The sequence below is a fragment of the Salmo salar genome, chromosome 27 (assembly GCF_965601325.2).
Source record: "Salmo salar chromosome 27, fSalSal1, whole genome shotgun sequence".
Lineage (NCBI taxonomy): Eukaryota > Metazoa > Chordata > Actinopteri > Salmoniformes > Salmonidae > Salmo > Salmo salar.
Window position 1 is genome coordinate 30,853,080 of NC_138317.1, and position 21,678 is coordinate 30,874,757.

The 21,678-nt window shown below is 40.5% G+C and overlaps 2 protein-coding genes and 1 long non-coding RNA gene across 3 annotated transcripts; 1 reads left to right on the top strand and 2 right to left on the bottom strand.

The window, feature by feature from the left end:
- Positions 1-4,582: 4,582 nt before the first annotated feature.
- On the bottom strand, positions 4,583-6,785 carry hoxa11ab (homeobox protein HoxA11ab). Its single transcript, NM_001139565.1, is given in 2 exon segments — positions 4,583-5,149; positions 5,986-6,785. Coding segments are annotated over 2 exon segments (876 nt in total). The 5' UTR covers positions 6,629-6,785; the 3' UTR covers positions 4,583-4,916.
- Positions 6,786-9,926: 3,141 nt separating this feature from the next.
- LOC106588851 (uncharacterized) lies at positions 9,927-13,134 on the top strand. Its single transcript, XR_001324722.3, has 2 exons — positions 9,927-10,308; positions 12,705-13,134. It is a non-coding gene; the product is annotated as an uncharacterized LOC106588851 (long non-coding RNA).
- Positions 13,135-19,550: 6,416 nt separating this feature from the next.
- Positions 19,551-20,961, bottom strand: hoxa13 (homeobox A13). The gene is given in 2 exon segments (NM_001139564.1): positions 19,551-19,828; positions 20,261-20,961. Coding segments are annotated over 2 exon segments (918 nt in total). The 5' UTR covers positions 20,931-20,961; the 3' UTR covers positions 19,551-19,580.
- Positions 20,962-21,678: the final 717 nt, after the last annotated feature.

Here is a 21,678-nt window from a genome sequence, read left to right on the forward strand (position 1 = left end):
CAAAGCAGTTGTTGCTTTACATTTATTTCATATATATATATATAAATATGGTGATATCAAAGGAGACTGTGTATTCCTGACTTAAATAGCAGCACTAGATTATTTTGGGTGTCTGATTAATTGTAAATAATTGTACATTTAGCATCGAAGCATGAGGACATAAGCCAGCTGATGTAAATTGTGTGTGATTACCATGTGTAAAAGCGTGTTATAGCCTAAAGGCATTGTAAAATGAAAACTACTGCAGATGTTCATTACTAGGATTTTATCAAAATATAAAAAGGTGTGCCATGTCCTATCAATACATGTATTATTCACACAACTCACCACACGTGCATAACATCGCTGTGGGTTATACCTTTAAGGCCACATTTATGCTTTGGGGGTTTCAATAACCATGTTTACGTACTTGCTCAGGTTATTCCCTTTCCCTTTTAGGGGTATTATAGGGACACAATTGGTATCCCTCCATTTTGTTGCGTCCATGGTGAGCTGCGCCTTCTCTCCATCGCCAGGTTGAAGTTAATATCAGACAGCTTTGACCATTACCAGGGCCAGGTGGCTTGTGGCCTTCCGCCTCGGTTTTCACCCTGTGGTGTCCATCTGAAGGCAAAATGGAAATAGAATTCTACATTAACATGTTTAAACAGCATGCCCATTAGATGCCCATTTCTACATCATTATACAGGTTCACAAATTATTTCAAATTCAACTCTCAGGAAAAATCTAATATAATATGTCTCACAATTAAACATAGATGTGAAACTGTTATTAGTTTATTCAATTCTAAAGTATAAGGAATGAACATGTTTATATGATGCATAACTGGGGTTGACTATACACCAGGGACAAATGCCGTGCGCTAAACATTTCTTTGCCTGTTCTATAAAATGAACAGTGAGTAAACTTAGCATAACATGATGTGTGAACTAAACTACCAGACACATCAGCAAAAACACCATCAGCAAAAAATATCCTATGATCTTATGAGGTATCAGCCATTGGAAATTCAACACTCAATGTTGACAATAATTAATGCTGTGCACATGCAGCTCGGAAACGTCAGCACACACCCCACGCTCCTGTATTGACTTGTAGCCTATCAGTTATATCTCCGTGTTACAGTTATTAGCTTAATTGTGGCTACTAAATCTTCATTTCACAGCTGTCCAGCTATCATTTCCACCAAAACAGTTTACTCTGGCCAATGTCTTTGATCAACCTCATATAATGGTGGCCGGGGAGGCCGTTTCGAACGGATCATGTTCGTCGCGTGTGCAGTTATGAACAATAATGCGGAGTTTTATTACATCCGGCGGAAGTATTTATTTTTCACGAGAAACAAAGGAGTAGGAGACGGGAGTCCACGCGCATGCAACAGCCATGGAGAACCCCCCTCGCCTCTTGGACTGATACCGAATCTCTCCCCCTCTCTTTAGCTTTCTATAACAGGAAGGAAAGGGACACACGTTCCTGGCGTTTCACAATCAAATACTTTCCCAATCACATCACTTATACTTTGGCACCGCCCAGAGTGTAATGCATTCTGGAAGGACACCAAAGGCAGATTGATTCCAAAAAGCCAAGCTTTGAGTGAGAGTAGTGACTTCATAGGTGATTTTTGTGATTTAAGAGGGCGTACATTAGTTCCAGGTCATCAGAAAAATCATGAATTATATATCTCTCTATATATATATATATATATATATATATATATATATATATATATATATATATATATATATATATATTTAACACCCACTGACTGAATATTTAATAATGAAAAACTTCAGATAAGACATTAATTCCATCTGTCCCTGATTGAGAAAGAATACTTTCAGCCTGTAAATAACATCGATATATTAAACTAGGCCTGTGTGCTGGATATTTTGGGCAGAGATTTTACAAGATATTTTGAGCCATGCTCTTGGCCTACATATAAAATATACAAGTCCAACAAAATGAGCAGAGCACACAGCATCACACAGATGTGTTGCATTATTAGGTTACTACATTTCATATCTTAGCTAGGCCCTCAACAATTCTACTGCCAATCATTCTCTAATGCTGACCACCAAATTGACATGTGCAACCGAATTATCAAAACAGCTAAATTAAATAAATATTTAAATACAGCAGGGCATAATAAAACTGTTGAAATAATCGACTTACGGGAAAAGCAAGTAATCTCACAGAATATGAGGCTATGCAAGGGCTTTGTTCGAGAATTTACCTGCGTTTCAAGTTTCCCTCGAGAATCTTGAAGGTTTATTACGCTGGGTTCTTCTTGCAGATGAAAAGATCCACGGCAATGACTTTGATCTCAACAGCGCCGCCCGGTGGCAGGAGGAAGCGTCTGCGAATGTGCACCAGGCCATGGCCACTACTCCGATCCAAGGAGGACAACCTGCAATGGGGGAAATGCACTCTCAAATGAAGTCGAAGTAGCCAGTGAGCAGAGGCTTTTCTTATCCGTCCTCTCCTCAATCGTCGCTCTCGTCTCCTTGGTAAGAGAGTGAATAACCTTGGGTCTCAGACGGTTTATTGCACTGCACTCCAATTGTACAAATGCTCCAGACTCTCAGACAGGTTTTATGGTCGCGTTGCTGCGGCAACGGGGAGGATGTCTAGTAATTAGGGACGGAATTCCAGCTCGCCATAAAGGATGAGCCAGGCAAGGCTAGGCCGGACTATGGCGGAGAGAGGCAACCATAAACTTCAGCCTCTCTCTCCCTGCGTTAATGGCCCATTTGACTGTCATATATGAACGCCATTGCGCTGCGGCTGGCACTCATAAACAGAGTCATAATAACAGCAAATATGGCGGTTCTCACTTAGGAGGATGTTGTGGAAGAAGGGGTGGTTTTAATCTTATCTGTGAGAGACAAGTCAGAAGTATGTGAATTAAAATTAGATGCATATGGAGACTGTATTAGGCTTGTTTACCACAGCGTTGTGGGTAACTGAGACAAAAATATTCAAAGTTCAAAGCCAATGAATGAACTCCATTGAGCGATAAGCCACTGGGCACATACATCAGTTCGTCTAGTTTTGATTTAAATTTGGTTGAGTTGTCAACAAACGTGAATTCAACGTAAAGTCAACCAACAATTTCCCAGTCATTGGATTTACTTTAAAAGTTGGGTGGGGAAGAAATCCCTTAAATGTATGACTTTTTGCAAATCCAATCCGTTTTGCACGTTGATTCAACGTAATCACATTGATTGTATTGGTTGAAATTACGTGGAAACAACGTTGATTCAACCAGTTTTTGACTATAGTGGGAAGCGTGCATGTCACCCTATAAAATTGCAATGAGCAAAAGTCATGACAAAATAGAACCTCACACAAATAAGAAATATAAGTCTAACTAATTAGTAGCCTAACATGTATGTGCAAATCAACGTTTACGATAAATAAGTAATCTTGGTAGCTTGATGAAATAATGGTATTAATCAATAAATCTCTCACATAAATATAGTTCACACGAATAAGGTTTCAAATTCTAGTAAATTACTCTTAAATATACTTACCAAATGTTGGATGTTTAATCTATCAATTATGAATTAACAAAACAGGTTGAACAATTCAAAATTATATTTTATTGTCTTATTTTTGTGCGTAAAATGTTTTGAGTTGTGCGTAAAAGGCCTATGCGAAGGTAAAGTGTGCGGAAATAACAGCTTTCAAAACGGTTTCGAGTCTGAGTACAATAACCAGTCACATTTGTACATTCCTTCAATAATATTTTCATTTTTAATTTGGAAATATAGGATAATACAGAATGTGTCGGACATAACAAGCAGTTGATCCAAGATTATGTCCCTGACAGTATATTCTAAACGCATTTAACATTCATGTTACTTCAATGAAAAACATGAAGACCTGTGAATAATGGAAAAAAGATTTCGTCCTATTTGAACAAAACCTGGATGCATATTTTCTCAATCTGGTTATCAAAAGACTGCGGCCTTGTTGCGTCCGTTACCTGTGTTATCTACACGCATGTCGCAAGGCAACAATTCGACTATAGGCTGCTACAGCAATGAGGTTAAACAAGCTTATATCTGGTTCTGTCTGTATGGGGTTAACATTCTTCTCATTGTGGGCTTTCCGTGCAGTAACATCAAATTCAAATCCAAATTGGGTGTGGTAATCAAGTACACAAAATATAAACAGCCAGATTACATGTGTTGTTTTGAAACTATTACAATGGTAGAATGACTTAGTCACGGTTTGGGGTCAACACAATTTAACACAGAATCCCTATCATTTTACTGATAAAGCTTTGCAGTTGGTATTCTTTAGGAAATTAGTGGCTACAAAATAAATAACCGTACAAAAAAAGACGCTTTACAATCTCACCCTCCCAAGTCTCATTATTTGGTCACACCAAAGTCCTAGCCTCCATTATTAAATGCACAACATCACATATTCACTGTCACAGGAAACCTATAGGCCTACCACGTCACCACTTGTACGATCTTAAAAACCGAAAACTTAATTTACAAGAGGCTTTTTAATGTTTTTTTTTAATCACCTCGGTCAGTCATTGGTAGACTGATAAGGCTGTCCGCCTTGTGAGAAGAAAATGAAGGCGACTGTGTCACAATAATATTAGGATACACAAGAAAGAGTTCATAGTCTTGGTGAGGACAACATCCGCAGAAATATTTTTTGAAACAAAGTCTGATGGCCAAAATGCCGTCAGTGTGTCAGTTAAATCATGCTCATTCTCAAACGGGTTGAAATCAGGAGAGATTCTGCTGCCTGTCCACGAACTTGAAATGAACAGTTGAGCATCGTGTTGCAGCTACAGCCATTGCTGTTGTTGTGTTGTTGTTGCTGACACATATGTCAGGGGAAAGAGACCACAGCGAGTCAATAAGTCTGTAAACGCATATGACAAGTCACTCCTAAAGCAGCGGGTTCGTGGTGTAATACTGTAATCTGTCTCTGTTTAATTTCTTTTCCTTCATTCTTCGGTTCTGAAACCAGATTTTCACTTGGCGGTCGGTGAGGTTCAGCATACGAGAGAGCTGCAGTCTCTTCTCTTTGTTGATATACACACTGAAAAAGAACTCCCGCTCCAGTTCCCGGATCTGATATTTTGTATAAGGACATCTTTTTTTACGAGTCCTCTGTCCATCTAGAAGAGAAGAAAATGTCGGTCATATAAAAAAATCGAAATATCTCAAATCATCCATGACTACGTTATAGGATTTATAAGCAAGGTTATATAGGCTTTTAGGTAGACTATAATTACGCATTGGCCAAATCAATCCAAAGAAAATATTGCTACAACTTAATTATGCAGTGATTTAAATTACAATATGAAAGCATGAAATAGCATATGCAGTGTTCTGGATAGGAATGAACACTGATACATGATCATTGACAGTTTGCAGTTTGCAGCATGCATGTAAGACTATAGTATGTATAGACAAAATGCAATTAATTTAAAAATAATATAAACAGTAATAACACATCAATAGATGATATTTGATCAGCGTCGTGATTTCTCACATTAGTAACTAACATCATACTAGTGTAAAACACAGTCTGCCTGATTGCTTTAGGGCACGAGCTCCAATGTGCTAACCTCTAAACCAGAGGCACCACCCTCATTACACGCGAGTGCTATTTTAACGCCAAGAAACCCGTGAAATTAGGCTACATTTATGATTCAAAAGATGAATGTTCGACCAGGAGTGTTAAGGCTACATTACAATTCACAGTCATAACTACGTGCTTTTTTTATATACTTTAGGGAATGTTTAGAAAAATCACTAGCCCTGATGTCTTTCACAGCCAATTTCAATTCAAAGCACGTGATCCTGTAGTTTATAACAAAGTTTTGTTGGGGGAAATCTACAGGCCCTATATAAACCTTATACGCTTATAAAACAGCATATAAAAAATTTAACTGCAGCGCGCTAGATTGCAAACTTTCTCTCATAACCAGGGTGCTGACTTAATACGTACTGCTGCTGCTCGATTTCTCCTCATTGTTGCCGGAAGAGGACTCCGGGCTGCTGGTATCTTCGCGCGGCTCCTTCCCCTCCGTTTCCCGGCACGATGGCGCGTGTTCTGCGGCGGAGCTTGTCTGCTTGGTGGCCGTTTTGTCCCCTGAGTAGTCGTTAGACGACGGAGTTTCTGAGGCGTTGGCGTACGCTGTGTCGAAAAACTGGTCGAAGGCTTGGGGCAGCACCCCATTTCTGCCAACGTTCCCGTAGAAATTGGACACTGCACAGCCCGCGCCGGAGTGGTGGTGATACGCAGCAGCGGCGGTAGGGTTGTTCTTGGCAAACATTTCCCCCATGGTGGGCTGCGAGGACAGACAGTCCCGATGTACCATGTCCTCCGTGGTGGGGTAGCACTGGGGAAGGTTCCCCCGGTGTGACCATTTACCGGACGCGTCAATGGCGGCATAGTCCCTGAACGTCACCTCTCTCACGGGCTGGACCTGAGGCAGGTTAGAGGAGTACGAGTATGTCATGGGCCGAGTAGACGGGGTCTGGGACAAAAACGAGGGTAGACCGGAGAAGTCTGCCCCCGCCGAGACGTAGTAGGTGCAACTGGGCAAATACATGTTCGAACCGACGGGGACCCGCTCGTCAAAATCCATCACTCCTTCACTCTACTACTCTATGTGGGTCATGCCTCTATAGCCGCCCTTTACATGGCTCTGGAGCGCCTTGGCTCTTGCCTCTTTGAAGCAGGTCCGCGAGGCAGAAATTTTTAGACGTAGGCTGACGTGGAGAGCAATCTACATCCATTCCAGGGAGGCGTGGGTCACGTGACCAGCGGCAGAAATTGACAGCTTTCGCGTGTATGAGAGCGTGTGTGTGTGTGCGCAATGAGAGAGGGTGTGTGAGTGTGTGCGAGTCAGTGTGAACGCGCGTGCGCGAGCACGAGGAGTTATTCAGTGAATGAGTGTGAGTTTGAGTGAGGGACAGACTGCAAGTTGTCCTGAAGCTTGACATTGGTGGTTTATCGCTATGTCGGTCTAAAATTAATTCCCTTATATGCTGCAAGTCAGAGAAAAAAATATAATTGCATTGGTTGTTAAAATGTAGAGAAGTGACATATTGCTATCGAAGGATTAACCTGATTCAATATCAATTTTAAAGATGCTATGTGCATTTCGACATTTAATCTGGAGGGCTCGTTGAATCCATGCGTCTTGTAAGCTTTATGGTATTCCTGAGGGTTTGATGTCGTCTTTGGTAAAAACCTTATGCATTTGAGGCGTGCCAACACGTGTAATATCTGTATCCTCTGGACTTGACCAAAGGACTAGCATTTCAATCAATAGGTGTGGAGGTCATTTATGATATCAGAGCCCTCACAGAAGCCCGAAATGTACTGATGGACCACAGACGTCCTCTTTACCAGGAGTTTGAGCTACTCCCCTCAGGGAGACGATACAGGCCACCAGGGCATAAAGAAATAGTACCAAGCAATCCTTTGTCCCAGCGACAGTAAGGCTCCTGAATGTTGAAAACGACCAGTGGGACCTGCGGGCTGGCCTACAGCTAACATTGTAGTTGACATGGTGTTTTGTTGTGTATACCCACTGAGCAAAACTGTTTGAATCAACGTTTTTTCCACATCATTTCAACCCCCAAAAATATATGTGATGACGTGGAAAACTAATTGGATTTGCCAAAAGTCATCAAGGTAAGGGCATTTCGATTTTTTTACACCCAAATTTTAACCTAAATCCAATGACATGGTGAATTGTTTTTGCTCATTATGCGTTGAATTCACGTTGACAACACAACCATATGTAAATCGCGCGTTGAACTGACATCTGTGCCCAGTGAGTAGTGTACAGACAATCACTCATCGCTCATGAATTGCACTTTTTCTAACTGTATATTTCCTTGTCTATCTTTATGTGTTTTTATGTATGCACAGAGCCGCAACCAACATTTTCCCATGGGGATAATAAAGTCATTATCTATCCAATACTACTGAATATGATTTTTACCAGGCAAGTCAGTTAAGAACACATTCTTATTTGCAATGACGGCCTACCGGGGAACAGTGGGTTAACTGCCTTGTTCAGGGGCAGAACAATAGACTTTTACCTTGTCAGCTCGGGGATTTGATCTAGCAACCTTTCGGTTACTGGCCCAACGCTCTAACCACTAGTCTACCTGCCGCCCCAGTTGCAAAAACACCAACTAAAATATTATTTTCTTGTTATGTTTGATGTTTCTCACAGGTGTGTGCTCATACTTTACAACATTATATCATGACCGTTTGGCTTCACGGCAACATTTGTCAATCAGGGTCATGTTGAAGTAAGCCTTCATGTTTGGCCCTGTCTCCAGGCAGGTGTCGACGGCGCGGCTACCAAACAGACATTTTAGGCTGTGCAGCACGTATACAACACCAACAGACATAGCTCATATCGACGCTTGGTTTTTACAATAATCCAAACCCCTAGATCATCTCACTTTTGCCACCTAAAAAAAAACGGACGTTTTGTAAACGGTATTTAAAAAGTTGCCAATATTGCACAATATTGTTTACGACAGCAATAACCAAGGAACCACTGGATCAGTAGGCTTACTTCATATTGGAACGCAGGAAGTATGTAAATAGATAGAGAGAAATGTGCGATTGTGGGTGTCTGTCTGGATATTTGGAAAAACCCAGAGCTAGACCAATAAAAGGCCTAATTGGAAATGGACATTTGTTGAATCATACATATTATACAAATTATAGTTCATTACTAGTTAGGTTACACAATTAGGCTTCTACTACACAGTTAGATTGTTTTCAGCTTGAACTCCATCACTTGTGAATGATAGGCCTATACGAATATAGCTCTCACCGCGTATAAGTAAGGCTAAGAATATTAATACACACAGATCGCACAATGCGTATCTTCCCGTTTCACGCACAGATATTTCTATGCATTGAGTAAATAAACATTTCTCTATGATCTACAAGACATTGTGAAATATAATACAATTCGGTTTTACCGACTGAGCCCCCTTCAGCGGTCCAGACAATATTGGAATTCTTGGTTAGAACGCCAACACACTACAACTGCCACTATTGTGGAATGCATTGATGTTGAATCAACTTTTTGTTTTTAATGATTTCTCCAGATATTATCCTCGTTTAAACCCAATTTCCCGAGAAAGGTTTAAACAATTTTCATGGAATCCGTAGGCCTATGGGCAATACTTATTTTCGAAACCATTATTCGTTCTAAAGACCATGTTGTGTAAACACTTACTTCATCATTAACACGTGATGTATAGACAATCTAACCAAAGGTGGAACACTAGTCAAAAAAGGTTAATGCTTAAACATTAAAAAAGGCCACCGCTCTATCTCATAATTACACAAAATACAATAAAGTGCATTTTCCTCACGAGTGTTGTAGGCCTACCCATTTTGCAACCGTTAAATAGAATGAAAACACATATGCATATGAATCATTAACAACCAAATAAAGTATATTATACAATTAAGTTGTCGCATTGAAATAAAAAACAACATCTATTTAGATGTATCCTTTTGGAGTGTGTTATTTGATGATACCTTTTCATTACAATCCTAAGAGTATAGCATTATCCTCTTGTCTTGACTATAGGATAGCTAAGATATCAGTCTCCCTGCGTGTTATGCGTTTATTTCTAAAGCACAACAACAGTGTGAAGGACCACAGTGGTGTGTTGTGCCTTGTGAGACTGTGGAATCTGACTCCAATGTTCTGTGAACGAGCGACTAGAGGACGGATTAGGACCGCGGGGACTCTCTCCTTGTCCCGCAGCGCTTTACCCAAATCTACTCTGCCTTTCCCTCCACACACACGGAGCTTCAGGACGCGCCAACATGACACATGTAGGCCTAATGTAATACGACTTCGAAAGCATAACATGTACAAAGCAACGGTAAGTATGAGCTAAACCCCTCTTCCAAAATATAAAAAACGAGAAGCATTAGAATATCCCTGATTATCCGTCCATGCATCGTCACGTTAAATAATTATGGGGACACAAACAAACACCGTGCCGTCGCGACCACACGCTCCGCCTCTTCGTCAAACCAGACACATTCTACGACTTGTGCTAAGCCGTAATTGAGCACAGGGTGCCCAGGAAAACCAGGGGCTGCTCTGCACAGACCTGAGTTTTTATAGTGCCTTAGCTCCTATTTTTCCATCTCCGCCAGACACCATCAAACCGACCAGGCGTGTTAGGAAGTTGCCACCTACACGGACTAAGGAGCCAAAGTCGTCCAGCGACAAATAAAAAAAATAGACATTCTAAACCTAAACAGGTAAGATTCTAACTTACTCTTATCAAAATTGAAATGAGCTGCAAACACTTTTTTGTCAATGTAAACAATGTCTATACTGACCCCGGTTTTTTAAATAGTTAGCTAAAGTCAGAAACAAGAAATAGATAGACATTTAAGTTTCAACATTTCATGTAAACAGTTTTTATGTTCGAGGAAGACGCTTCATAACACACTTGATTCATGTCGACCCTACGACATCCCTCTTTAGTTATTGTGGCTTTTCTTCCGTGGCCAAAAAACGAGACGGCATTTCTGCGTAAAAGCCCCCCACGCCATAGCTTTGTCTGTGCGGTCGACTTCAAGTTCGGGGGAGGGACAGGGTCACCGCCCACGGGGTAGGCCCTTAAAGTGAGGACTGCAGACGCCATTTAAGGGCACGGTATGCCCCGGATGAAGTTTCCCTGATTATAAATGCATTTTCAGCTCCTGGCAGCAACTCTGTGAGTTAAGGAAAGGAGAAGGTGGCTTTAGGTTACCAGACCGATCGACGTCTGCATGTGTGAAGTGAGGTCTAAAAATGAACTTAACTTTCGTGGACTGCGTCCTAGACTTTGGAATAGCAGATGTTTTGGTGTAGTTTTCAGTAGAGCCCTAGACACCAGTAAGTTTACACTGAGATTAGTAGGAAACTTGATATTACTTCAGAGAATTGTAATGATCAAGAACACATTGATTATAGTCTTCTCCATTTGCTACATTAAACAATGCACTTTACGCACAGTAAAATATTCACTTCACTAGATCTGTTCTCAACAAAGGGATATGAATAGGCATTTATATAGTCCCACTGGTGGTAATAAAGGTGAAAGGACTGCCAGAGCAAGCATTATTAAAGAGAAAGACCAAACACTAACTTTAGACATATCTAAGTCAATATTAGATACTTTGCAGTATTGGTGTCGTTTCCTTTGACAAATATGGCACACATGGCACAAATCTTTTTACATGAAGAAACAATTCAATCTTTGCTGTCCGAGGATATGTCTTTAAAATGTCCCTACATTTTACACTGTTTCTGTCTTTGTTGTTCAATTACATTTACATTTTACATTTACGTCATTTAGCAGACGCTCTTATCCAGAGCGACTTACAAATTTAAACGTACTACTAAAGCTCAAGGATTATTGATAGCCTACACAATAATAGCAAGTTAGAGGTTGACAATCATTAACTTTTGTTGTTGATCAAAGTGCGATTTTACCATTCAGAAAGTGGTGTGTACCATGTTTTGTGTACCGTTTATTTGTTCAGCTTAGAGTCGATGAAAGGGAAACAAAATGGCGCAGGCTACTTAAATTGACCTTGCATTAGGCGTAAAGTCCACTGTTTTCAAAGAAAAACGTTGGTAATGTCCTATACATATTCAGCAATTGCAGTTGAATGATTATTTACATGTTCAAAGTAAACCTCGAATACGCTCCTCCAATGGGGCTATATGCATAATGTATCTATCTCATCAACCCATTCTCACGTTACAATAACATTCATTCTAACCCCAACCCAGAATATCTCTGTGTAGAGTCCGTATAAATGTGTGAGCATATTATGTGTGTGTGGAGTGTCAGGGTGCGTGAGTGAGTAGAGTCCCGTGAGTGTGCATAGAGAAAGTGCAAAAATAAAATCCTAATACACGTTGCTGCTTCTCTGTTTATGGTATATCCTGATGCCTAGTCACCTTACCCCGATACATATCCACCTCTCTCACTCCAGTATCCCTGCACATTGTTCATATGGTATTGGAACTGACCCTCTATAAAGCTTCTTACGTTATCGTGTTCTTTTTATTTCTTATTTGTATTGATCGTGTGTTTTTGTTCTAGGTTATGTTATTTTAGTGCTATATTGATATTGATAAAAGGTTTGGAGCTTGCAAGAAAGGCATTTCACTGTACTTGTGCACGTGACATTACAACTTGAAACTTAACAGTTAATGAACAGTATTCGACCTTTTTTTATTTTGTATATAGGTGCTACTCAATTACGCACAGCCTCAACACAAAACACATCGCCTTTACCATTAACGTGACTGCTCTGGATTTCCATACAAACATGTGCTTCCTTTCCATATGTTGATTCGTAAAAAGTAGAACTCAAATGTAGTTTACGATTATCTCATGCCCAGATTAGAAGAAAAAAAAATATAGGTGTTTTTTAACTTATATCCCATATTGGCTGTTGAGTTGTAGGCCGTTATCAAGTCTATGACTATAAGCGAAGAGGGCGTCAAGGAGGGCGATTACTACTACACAGATATATTCATATGAAACTTGAGCAAAAAGCCCTGGCATGTACTTCAATACGAATTAACAAACACGAAGATACCAGGAGGCGTGAACTTTATTTAAATCAGTAAAGAACTGTTGATTTATCCACAGGTCACAGAAATGTTGGGAGAGGGCGATGGCGACGACAGAGGGACAGAGGAGGGACCACACAAGGACAAACCTCGACTAGTGGGAACACGATTCAACTCCATGGTCAATGGGAGGACGTGGCTTTAGCCGTACTATCTCTTGGGTCAATTCAAGGGATACGACTGATATCAGTCTCTCATCGAACTCCCATGGACAGAGTGCCACAAAACATGTAAAATGACATCAGCGATGGAGAGTGGACAACCGCAAGAACCGAACTAACCTTGTGTTGGAATATGGGTTATAATCATTGTCGATTTAGCTCAAAATTGGCGCGCAAATAACTTCACAAGGCAAAAGCTACATTTAAAAAAATCTCGCCATGGACCTTTGGCTTAGCCTATGTAAATAATGTTGCAATGGCTATAGCTTAATAAATTGTGAAACAAAACTGCGTATTTTTCTCTCCATTTTATAGCCTTCTATAGGATTCACAGCAGTTTGGGCATGTAGTCTAAAATAGGGTAAAGTAGACCCACTAATGGCAGCAACCTATGCATATCCAAATTTGCCCATTCAGAGTTTTCTCTGACGACGACAGAAGCAACAAAAACAGGCCTGCTTTTTGTCGACGCATCTCTTGCGTTTGAACTTGATTTTCTCATATGGACGTCACTTGTGATTATTCTATTACATTATTCACTGGTGAAATAAAAAAATGGGATAGTAAAATGAATTGACCATATAGAGGTGTGACAACAATGTATACGCGTGCACTGTTCCTTGGGTCAATTCGACATTTAGCTCAATCAAAAGCTAGATTATGTCTCCACTGTAGCCTTTTTTTATTTCATGTTTAGTAGCCTAGTTGAACACATTGAGCTGTATTTTAGCTAGGCTACATTCTCCGTTATTATTATAGTTGAAATAAATATCACGCCGAACATAGGCCTACAAACAGGCCTTAAATCATACATACGCTAATTCTCTCCGATTCTAAGTTCACCCTATATCTGAGTAACAAAATAAAAAAATGGCGTGTGTATGACTTGCTTGTAGGCCTATGTTCTGCGTGATATTCTTTTAGGCTAGAATAGTAACAGAGAATATAGTCTAGCTAACATACAACTCAATGTGTTCAACTAGACTACTAAATATGAAACTAAGTATAGCATAGCATAAAATAATATCATGTTTTAGAGTTCAGAGTATAAATAAATACGGGAAGAAATTATGTAGGGATTGGTATGAAACGAAAACGAACCGCATGGGTCTATAATGATACGTAGGGTCAGATTATTCTTTAGTTTATATGATCTGTGTTGCTGTTCAAAATAACAAAGAATTCCATCGACAACAAAGCAAAATGCCCAAGAAAACGAATGAATAGGCTACCTATATTCAGTCAATACAAAGTGGAGAACAATAGCATCATGTAATTAAGACACAAATGACTAACAAAGTGTGTAAGTAAGACCTAATTACACATTTTTAAAGAATAGACTACACAGCCTGACTCCTTTGCGCGCACACAAGGTTAATTTTGGAGAGGACTACAAAATCATGTATTGGTGTCCATAGACCTTCCTCGTGGAAATTGAGCATAGACCTACGGATTTATATGGGCAGAGGATAAAATACCACCGCTTACACAAATTAGTAAATGAATAGGCCAGGGCATGAGCGCAGCCTACAGAGGCGTGGTGAACATAGTCTCGGGCAAGATCCTCTGCTTAACTGTTGTTAAAACACCGGTATCCCACGGTGTCTACCAGCCTAAAGTTGACTGCTTTTAAAACGGAGTATCCCACGTTGTCGACCGGGTTAAGGCACAACTGTATGCGCTATTCTGGCAAGCAGGCAAGGCATATGGAAAACGCCATCGGTATATCTCGGGTATTGCCATTTGAAGATTACAGCCCTCGCCATAGTCTCCATTACCCAGGTAGACAGTGAAGGTCAAAGTAAAGAGCACACCATTAGCCCCGGCCTTTACTCATCTCCTCCCCGCCTGACAAACTGCGGAGAGCGAGGCTCAGTGTGAGAGTATAGGCTGCTCCTCCAGCAGACAACTATTCGCTTAATACAATAGGCCTACATATAGTCTATTCATGTGGATTTCTATTTAATTAATCATGTTTGAAAGCTTACAAAAATGTATGTTTTTGTTTTGTGTGAATAGACACCAACAGCCGTTAAAACGGATTAAAAAAGTCGTACTCCATGGAAGAAGGCAACAATTTTTAGTGCAGATATGAAATGGAAAATGTATAGTGAAATGATATAGCCTTTAAACACGTCAGGTTGATTTGATAACGCAGCAAAAAAGATTTACAGACGACCATGTACTTCTTACTTCACGTTGCCCATTTGCCGCTAAGCGTGAATCAAGCAAGACAGTGAGTAATGTGAAGCTCTCTCAACCCATTTAATTCATTTTACGCAACAGGGAATGCCAAATTGAATTGCTCCATGGATTATTTGCAGAAGCTGTCATTCCTGGTTTTGCCTTTGGGTGGCAGCAAAACTCCAACAATGCTGCAGTGAGCACTGGGAGTGTGTCAAATATGGAATCCAGTCCAGCTCTGCTCTGCTCTGGCCGCCTGCCACAGTTTGAATATTTCTCTCCCTGGGATGTGTGCACGTTCACGTGTGTTTGCGTCTGAACCGTGTAAAGCGCACGCAGACTGTGCTCTCAGCTGAGGCATTCTTGATCCTGACTTCAATTTATCAGAAAGAGGAATAGTGTAATGTCTAATAAATAATAATTGACAAACTAAGACGTTAAATGTCTTTATATATTAGCATATTTTTACATTATAATTCTTTATGAATTTTGGACAACACATTGATTGATGTTTTGCTCATCATTGTTTAAACAGTTATTATTACATAGCTTGTTACCAATTAAAAAAATGTTTTAATAAACAAAAAATCATAATTTATTATCAACCATAAACCATATTTTATTAATGTATTACTATTAGCCTAATACACAATTAAATACAAGTATAAACAACTTATTTCGAGCACTTGCGGCCTTAAGCTTATAGCCTCATTTGGGTTAGATTTAGTTACACCATTTTGATGTGATAACCCATTAGTATTGCCTTGACTAGGCCTATAGACTATGACAAATAAAATCTACAACGATGTTTAATCGTTGTCATCATAGAAACAACTTTTTGAACCAGCAAAAATATAAGGACGAGACGGTTCTAATCCAAATGCATGTGTGATTCCGAATGAGAGGTGGCTAGACAACGTAGCCTACTCTACACATTATTGTAAGCTACCTGTAGCCTTGCCTTTTGCTATTCTGAATCAGTGGACTCACACTTGTGATGCATGCATGTCCACTGATTCAGAATAGCAAAAGGCAAGGCTACAGGTAGCTTACAATAATGTGTAGAGTAGGCTACGTTGTCTTTATTTCCCTACGCCCTATGACATGGCTTTTCTTAAATGCTTACATTTTCTTTAAGCATATACATTTTCTGTTAAAGCCTACTCTCCCGCAGCAACGGAATCAATATCTTTACAAAATATGGATAGTACAAACTCTTACAGGGAGAAAACATCGAATATGTTGGTATGTTTCCCTGTACAGGCTTTATGGTTTACTTTGCTGGTTCATGCGTTAAACGCATTGTATGTGCAATGCGACATAGCCTACACTCAGCATATTTATTCATAAAACAAACATAACTTACCTCAATGAAATTGAAATATGTAGCCACACTTGGCACAGTGTGATTCGTGGGAGAAATTTTAGTACATCTTGTAAAAACATTTTTCATTCACTTTTTTTCTAGGTGTTTATATTTTTTGGCTGAATTCAGTGACCACAGGATTCATTTTTTTCTATTTGATCATGAAATGCTTGTAGTAAATGTGCATAGCCTGCAATCACGACGATAAAAACAAGGAGCTTTTGGCATCTGTAAGTGCAAACCTCTTCCCTTCTATAATCACCATGTGTTTGTTTGCTTTGCTAGTTTCATGTCAGCGTTGTTTTTTTATATTTGCAGAATGGTCTCCCACTGGGCACAGACGTCACTTCGACGTCTAGTTATGATTTACATTTGGAATAAGTTATGAACTAACGTGAATTCAACGTGAAATCACCAAAACATTGTACCATGTCATTGGATTCAGGTTAAAAGCTGGGTGACAAAAATACGAAATTCCCTTATGTTGATGACTTTTTTCAAATTATATAATTGTTCCATGTTGATTCAACATCATCACATTTACGTTTTTTTGTTGAAATGACGTGGAAACAACGTTGATTTAACCAGTTTTTGCCCAGTGAGCTGTGCAATAGTATATATTTATGATACAGGCCTAAACCTAGTGCACAGAGACTAAACGGATATGATGTCACTAATACAGTAATATAACCATAAGTGGTAGGCAACACGGTAGAAATGATGATCTTTATCAGTCACCAGAGTATGGTCAAGCCAAAATTGTATTTAAGAAATTGATATTTTTGAAATGATCCATTTAAACCCCTTATTAGTCACAATCGTATAGGCTAATAGTTGTACTGCTACGGCTGGTGGGGTGGAATACTGCAGCATTAGCGAATCAAAATGCTGAGGCCCACTTTTTCTCTCGATGTCACATTCAAGGGCTGTAGGCCTACATGACATACTACAGATGTGCATGTAATCAGCCTACACTGAAACAGTTAGCTTTAAGAACCCAAATCTATATGCTAGTTTGTTTTCCATTAAAATTAAAAAGTGAGAGCTGAAATGGTATTGCATTCATGGCCTTGTGCATCAAGTTACCTCACTGATACTGTAGTCCTGTTATTATCAGCAGACATGATAGCGAGACGGTCACCAGTTATAACAAAATATGATCAGTCACATAATTGGGGATTAAGAAATGCCAAAATGGTAAACATATTCATGTATGCATTGTCCTTGGGATGACGAAATGATTGAAGAAATGATTGAAAATACATTTAAAAACCAAAGCTAATTGCAAGACCTCAAGGAAATCGAAAACAACAATAAACGCCGCATGGATATTATCTGCAGCACATTGCTCTACTCATTTTCAAAACCCCAAATTTGATACCTCTGTGACGCTGAAGCGTTTATATGGAAGCAATTTTTAAATAGTTGAAATCTGTGACCAGTGGTGATATTTTAGCTGTGGCTGAGGCAACGTGCATCCGACTAAAGATTCTATTCATCTTATCACGACGTGATGATAAGTAAGAATGCTTATGGAAATGTTTTAAATAACAAGACCATGTAAGTGAATGTAAATAATCGAAAATAACTGAACGTACACATAACTGATGTCTACAGGAAACACTATAGGCCAAACAAAGAGTTGTTGGAGCAAGTAGCCTTATCGTTTCAAATAGGCTAATGTTTGTATTGTTCCTAAATATTTCCACAACCTTATCATGTAAATGTCGCATATAGGCCTAATATTATTATTATTGTTGTTGTTATTATTATTATCAGACTGTGGTAGTAAGACTACTTGAAGTAGCCTAGTAGACTTGGCCTATTCAGATGCAAGTCTCCACTAATAGGTACCTGTAGTGCTTGAGACAATCTCATCACTAGATGGCGATATAGGCCTTATAATAATTCACATACACACAATAACACTTCCATTATTTGCTTGAGTGAGACATTTTCGATGCACTCAACAGGTAGATTCAGACACTTCGTAATACCTTCGCACTCAGGCGACACCTGGAATTAACGTCGAAATGGATAGAGCCCAGAGTAGTTCTACACAGTCTGGACAAACCCGGATCTTCCGCATTCAAGCATAAAATCATACGCCGGACAGACATGTTCCTCACACACGGTAAACAGGCCAACACACTGGGCCAACACACTGGGCCAACACACTGGGCCAACACACTGATCATTGAGCCTCTCACACTGCTTCTGAATCTCAGAATATCTTCAACCAATTCATGACAAATCCTTTCACATTTCAATAGGTATGACAAAATATCACGACTGACATTCAAAATGTCACACCAAAAATTAAACCATCTGTGTAATATACTGGACTGATGTTCAAATCAGAGGTCGTGGATATGTATGATTCAACAATGTCCGGGTTTTATTGGGACAGATTTTTGTGTCAATACTTTTACATATTTAACAGACACAGATAGCCTTGACATATTATATTTTTGTCTGTATAGTTTACCTTTATATACAACCACATGAATACACACACAATATAAAAGACATATGGTTCACATGGGCACACATTTCCCAGACAACTATGTATGCATTACAAGCGGGATTGCACCTTGAATTCGTTATGAGTAAGAGCATGAGAACCGTTTGAAGAAGCTAAACTTTAAATTAACATGCACGTGTTTAGTGGAGTGTTGAAGGGGAAATGGAACGGATTAATATTTAACCGTGGAAGCTATAATCCTAAATGCCGTCACTTCCTGGGGATTTCCAAATGGGTTTTTTTCTCCACACGGTGAAGTTAGAGTGTCTGTTTTCCTGAGGTTATTGCATGCCAGTTGCAAAAATTATACGGCCCTAACTTTCTCCTTGCTTTGGGCTCCATTCACCGAAAACAATATTTTACACCATGGAGGAAAATGGAAGGTCCAGAGTTTTCTACATTTTCGTTCCATAAAGGTCCCGGCATGCATTTGGCAGAGTACATTTGTGAACCATGTTCGGTGGGAAATAAGGATTAAATTGTTCCAATCAAAAAGCGTGAATAGCATATTGTGTGTGTGTGTGTGTGGGTGTGTGTGTGTGTGTGTGTGTGTGTGTGTGTGTGTGTGTGTGTGTGTGTGTGTGTGTGTGTGTGTGTGTGTGTGTGTGTGTGTGTGTGTGTGTGTGTTATTCCCATCCCATTGTTGTATGTCAGTCAGAACTAGCTGATGCTCTTCACTTTGACGACCACCTTCTTCTCCTTTACGCGTCTGTTCTGAAACCAGATAGTGACCTGTCGCTCGGACAGGTTCGTCTGGGCCGATATCCTCCTTCGTTTGTCCTTCGTTATGAATTTATTGGCCGCGTACTCGCGCTCAAGTTCCTTCAGTTGCACCTTGGTGTATGGCACGCGCTTCTTTCTTCCACGTCGGAAGGAGCTCAGGTCCCCTCCTACAGGAGACACCGCGTCTGGTGGAGCAAAACGGAAATGGATTTAGTAAGCCGTTCACAAGCCATACACAAAAAAGGTTACATCTAAAACATAAAGGGGTTCTTCGGCTGTCCCTATAGGAGAAGCCTTCGAAGAACCGTTTTTGGTTCCAGATAGAACCCCTTTGGGTTGCACGTAGAACCCTTTCCACAGAAGGTTATACATGGAACCCAAAGGGGTTCTACCAGGAACCAAAAAGGGTTCTCCTATGGGGACAGCCGAATGACCCTTTTGGAACCCTTTTTTCTAAGAGTGTATTCTGATAAACGAATTTACAAACACGCGTTATAACGTTTTACAGAAAACACATCGTTTCTAACATTTTGTTGTGGATTAAGCAAAAACAAACACAATGAAAAGTCGTTCTGGTTTATTGCGTAAAACCTGAGGGCTCTCTACCTATGTTGTACCTGGTATGGAGGATTTCCACATGTGTCCGAGCTGAGGCTGCTCCTTGGTGCAGTAGACCTGCCCGTTCCAGCCGTTAGTTAGAGCCCACGGCTGGTAGCTCTCCATGGGCAGCAGGGGCTCGTGCCTGTGTTCTGCTGGCCCGCTCATAGTTGGTACAACTGGCACGTCCAGGTAACTGGGTACGGGCTGGTATGGGACCGAGGCATAGCTCGGATAGAAGGCGAACTCCTTGGCCCTGGAGTTGAAGTCATCGCCCGAAGCGGATGTGTCCATGTACTTCTCCCCGTACGCAGAGGGGGGCTGCGTGCCGCACGACTTTATGCTACTGTGGTGCGACATTCTGCACGGATAGTAGCCGCTACCGAAGTATCCATAGGGCAGGGACGCGCTGGAGGAGCTTTGCACAGCCGAGCAAGGGCTGCACTGCTTGGATGGCTCGCCCATTCCCGAGGTTGGGACGTCGCTTGACGAGTATGCCGTGCTCGGAGCGAGGGACGCGGGGTGCGCCATCAGGTTCCTGCATTGGTTCGCCGCAAAGTTGCCTCCCGCAAAACCACCACCGCCAGCGTCCATGTTCTTGCTCACTTCATCGGAACCGCCGCCGTTGTCGTAGAGGAACATCACCGACGGGTCGACCCAGCGAGGACGGAAGAGCAGTGACGTTGTCATAGCACGACATCCAGCATTGAGGCTTCTGGCTCTTTTTTAAAAAAGCATAGAGGCTGAAAAAAGGAGATACTGATTCCGAGAGAGTAAGCGACTCTGACGCGCCCGGGTGCACCAAGGTCGCGCCTCTATTGGCCAAGAAGGGGCCACGTGATAGGCTATGCAAAGAGGACGATAAATATCTCCCAGTGCAGATAATTAAATGTAGAAAAAATGCGGCTTTGTAAGATGACCGTACCTATCAAGGGATTTGGCTTGTCTTTTTGCCGCTCAAAACGAGAGGGTTTCGTGAGTAAATAAAAATAAAAATAATATATATATATATATATCACTCATATATATATAAATATCACTCCTATATACGGTTACACATCAAACCTAAATTGGTTGGAAAAGGGTTTTTATTTTATCATTGGAAAGCTAAATAAAAAGGACCTAGTAGTCCAGACGGTTTCAAAAGACTGCGGTGACTCACCAACTTAAATACATCCATTCACGTTGCTTTTACGCACATAAAGGCAGTCCGTGTAAACATGTCTATGACACAATGTCATTGCTGATTATTTTGTACATGGTGGGCCTATATTAATTCCACAAAGTATAATCCATTCAAAGCCACACACCCCAATACAGCTCACATAATTAGTACATAGCGTAAGGAATGGTCGCCAAGGACACGTTTCCCAATATCCCATAAACGACGATGGAGATGGACTACTAGCTAATGTTAACAGTGTTTGAACAGACCGAA